This window comes from Zootoca vivipara, chromosome 4 (genome assembly GCF_965207765.1).
Source record: "Zootoca vivipara chromosome 4, rZooViv2.hap1.1, whole genome shotgun sequence".
NCBI classification, from domain to species: Eukaryota; Metazoa; Chordata; class Lepidosauria; order Squamata; family Lacertidae; genus Zootoca; species Zootoca vivipara.
Genome location: NC_142587.1, coordinates 8,570,199 through 8,573,389, shown reverse-complemented (window position 1 = coordinate 8,573,389; position 3,191 = coordinate 8,570,199). Strand labels below are relative to the sequence as shown.

Sequence of the window (3,191 nt, the reverse complement as noted above, 5' to 3'; positions counted from 1 at the left end):
CAGCAGAAATCACATATACTGTACTCCAGAGCCCCTTAAGATATGTCTTCAAGTCAAATGCTTATCTCTGTGGCACTTCTGATTTGGATGGCCTCCAACTCCTACTATCCCTTACTATTGCCTGATGGGAGATTTATGTCCAGCAGTACCTGGAGGGCCACAGTTCCTCCATCCCTAAACATAAAGGTTTTGATTGTCCAGCTGGAAAGATGAGCTCTTGGGGCTGCAAATTCTACAAGCATGGGGGACACTTTGTAAAAAGAGAGCTGAGGACAACCATGTCTATGATGGCAATGGAACTCACAACAGTGTTTCAGCAGGTGTGCTCAAATGAGCAATGTGGGCAGCTAAAATCTGTGCTTTCTTTATGTTTCCCAAAACATTTGCCCAATTATGGATAACATCTTTGCATATTTCTAAAAGTTTGAGATTGTTATTGGGCAAACTCTATCAAACTGCTAAATGAATACACTTGTGTATATTGTCCCTATAAATATATTGAGAACAAAGTTTTAGCTTAATTATTCACAGGAAATAAGCAGATCATTTTTAAGTGCTGTTAATCACATTGAAATTTCCCAATAATGCATCATACTTTACTAATGTATTTATGGAAAGTACCGGTAATTAATTTCCCTATGTGAAAGTAAATTTCATCATATTAATTCATGAAGTCCAATTAGAATACAGTGCTTGTTCATTATTTAAAAGCTTGGTGGCTGGAAAATATTTTCTATAGAATCAAATTTTATAAAAGTCTAAATAGTGCTGTAGAAACTGCCTTCGTTTCAGGTCCAGAAATTCCAGCATTTCATTTCTGAAGGTAGCCAGCCAGGTGCGTCTGAGAAGCTTAGAATCAGAATTTGAAGGCAACAAAATTATAATGGCCAGGTTATTAATATCAGCTTCACAACAATCTTATATGTATTTTCCAAGGGGTAAGCTGCACTGAACTCCACATTGCTTATTTCTGACTTAATTCATAAGGCCACTTGTAATGCACACTGAGGTTTTAATGTCACATCTTAATAACATCTTCATCACATCCCAAATGAAGTGCCATCTTTGGCAGGTTTTTGGAGCATTGGAAAGTGAACTTTTTGTATATTATTGTTTTACAGTCCCATATTTTTCCTGAAATCCAGTACACATCTATTCAGGATGATGCCTCAATGGGCACCATTGAAACTACTTTGAGGTAAGTAACATTGGGGCTTGACTGGTCTTTTAAATTATGTTGGAATCAACTATTGTATCAGAAGGGCAACAGGCTAGAAGAGGAGGCTTCCCCCTCTCTGGAGACAGCAAAGTACACTGGTATTTTTTCCCCAGATTAAGAACTTTTGCAAGATTATTTACATGGATGTGGCAACCCAGCTGCCCATATTCTTTGGGGTGGGGCTGGGGCAAACATTCAAATGAATATATGAACAAGATTTTCTATAAACCAAGCCATGCCTAAGAAATATGTTGGAGCATTCACTTAAGAGTTGGTGTTTTGCTGAAGAGTCAAAAAGTGGAAAAGAAAAGGAAATAAGCATGTGCATTCTAGCAAGGGGCAATTACATGTTGCGGGGGAGGGAATGTGGTAATCGGGGAGCATTATTTGCTGGTCTTGAAATCAAATGAAGTACAATTAGAAAACAAATCTTACAAATAAATGATCTCCATGACATTTATTAACACCCTCCAGGATTAAGGCTGCAGACATCAAGTTGTTTTAGTGCATATTAATGCTTACCAATTCTTGGTAAATACATGTAGCACAACTACTTCCATTATTTTAACTTGTTGGGGTCCCTCTCTCCTTTTTAACCAGTATGCCAGAAGAACCACATTTTTCTTGGCTGAATATTCAGATTGGGGCTTCCTGCCCTTCTATCTGTACACTGATGGTTCCTTGGAGGAGTGTCTTCCACTGCTGGAGAACTTCATTCTCTTCCTTCAGGGCTTTATCCTCCTCTTCAAGAGCTTTCCTCTCCTCTCTAAGAGCTTTGTTCTCTTCCTGGAGGGCAGCTTCTTCTTCTTGGAGGGCTCGCCTCTCTTGATGGAGACATTTTTCCTCTTCTAGGAGAGCAGCACTATTCTCCCTGAGAGCCCTGATCTGTTCTTGGAAGGCCTTGTTCTCCTCCCACAAAGCAGTGAGCTCCTCTTGAAGAGCCTTCTCTTCCATTTTGAAAGCCACATCCTGCTCCTGGAGGGATTTGATCTCTTCTCGTAGAGCCTTATTCTGCTTTCGGAGAGCCTTTTCCTGTTCCTCAAGTGATTTTCCTTCATCCAAAGTGTCCAGTTTGCTCTCCTTGAGGACACTACCCTCCTCCCAGTGAATATTGTTTGCGTCTCGGAGAGTATGATTCTGTTCACGAATAGCCTTGTTTTCCATACGGAAAGTCTTGTTGTCTTCACGAATAGTCCTGTTCTTTCCCCAGAGGATTTGGTTCTCACCCCGGAGTGATTGGTTTAGCTGTCTCTGATAGGACAGGTAGGTAGAGGAGCATGTCAAAGGATGAGAGCTACTCTTGCTTAAATATTTTCCATCCTTGGATTCTAGCATTTCATTCCCTAGGGCAGGGGCTTCATTCAGTCTGCTGAATCCACTAGTTCATCAGACTGAAAGTAATGTGAAGTGTCAATGAAAACAACTACAGGAAGAAGCCAAGTAATCCAAAATTAGGCAAATTACATTCATTTTGGAAACTTTATACAGAACAGAAACAAACCTAATTCACAATCACACTTGCTCTTTCCACATGTCTATGGATTTCACTGAAACTAACAGGCTGAACATAAAATATTTTCTTGGAAGCCCATGCCAGGGCCCGTATATCAGGAGCAGAGCCTATGGTCTGCTCATACAATGTGCTCAGGTTCAATCCCTGTTAAAAGACTCCCAAGTAGTGGGGCTGGGGAAGACTTTTGCTCAAAACCTGGGAGAGCTGTCTCAAGTCAGAAGAGATAATACTTGACTAGACCAAGTGTCTTGACAGTTAAAACCTCTGTTGGTGTCCAGACTCCAAGACTCCCAATTTGTGAAACATTATCCATAAAAATTGTGTGAACACCTTCTTCTGTTTCTAGAAATGTTACTACAAGATTAAAGGTAAAGGGGCCCCTGACCATCAGGTCCAGTCGTGTCCGACTCTGGGGTTGCGGCGCTCATCTCGCTCTATAGGCCGAGGGAGCTGGCGTTT

General features: G+C 40.9%; 1 protein-coding gene across 1 annotated transcript; it reads right to left on the bottom strand.

Annotated features, from left to right (window-relative positions):
- Nucleotides 1-1,855: 1,855 nt before the first annotated feature.
- On the bottom strand, nucleotides 1,856-2,554 carry LOC118085761 (uncharacterized). Its single transcript, XM_035116719.2, has one exon. The coding sequence runs from the start codon at nucleotides 2,552-2,554 to the stop codon at nucleotides 1,856-1,858; it is 699 nt and encodes a 232-aa protein (XP_034972610.2).
- Between the last annotated feature and the right edge of the window lie 637 nt (nucleotides 2,555-3,191).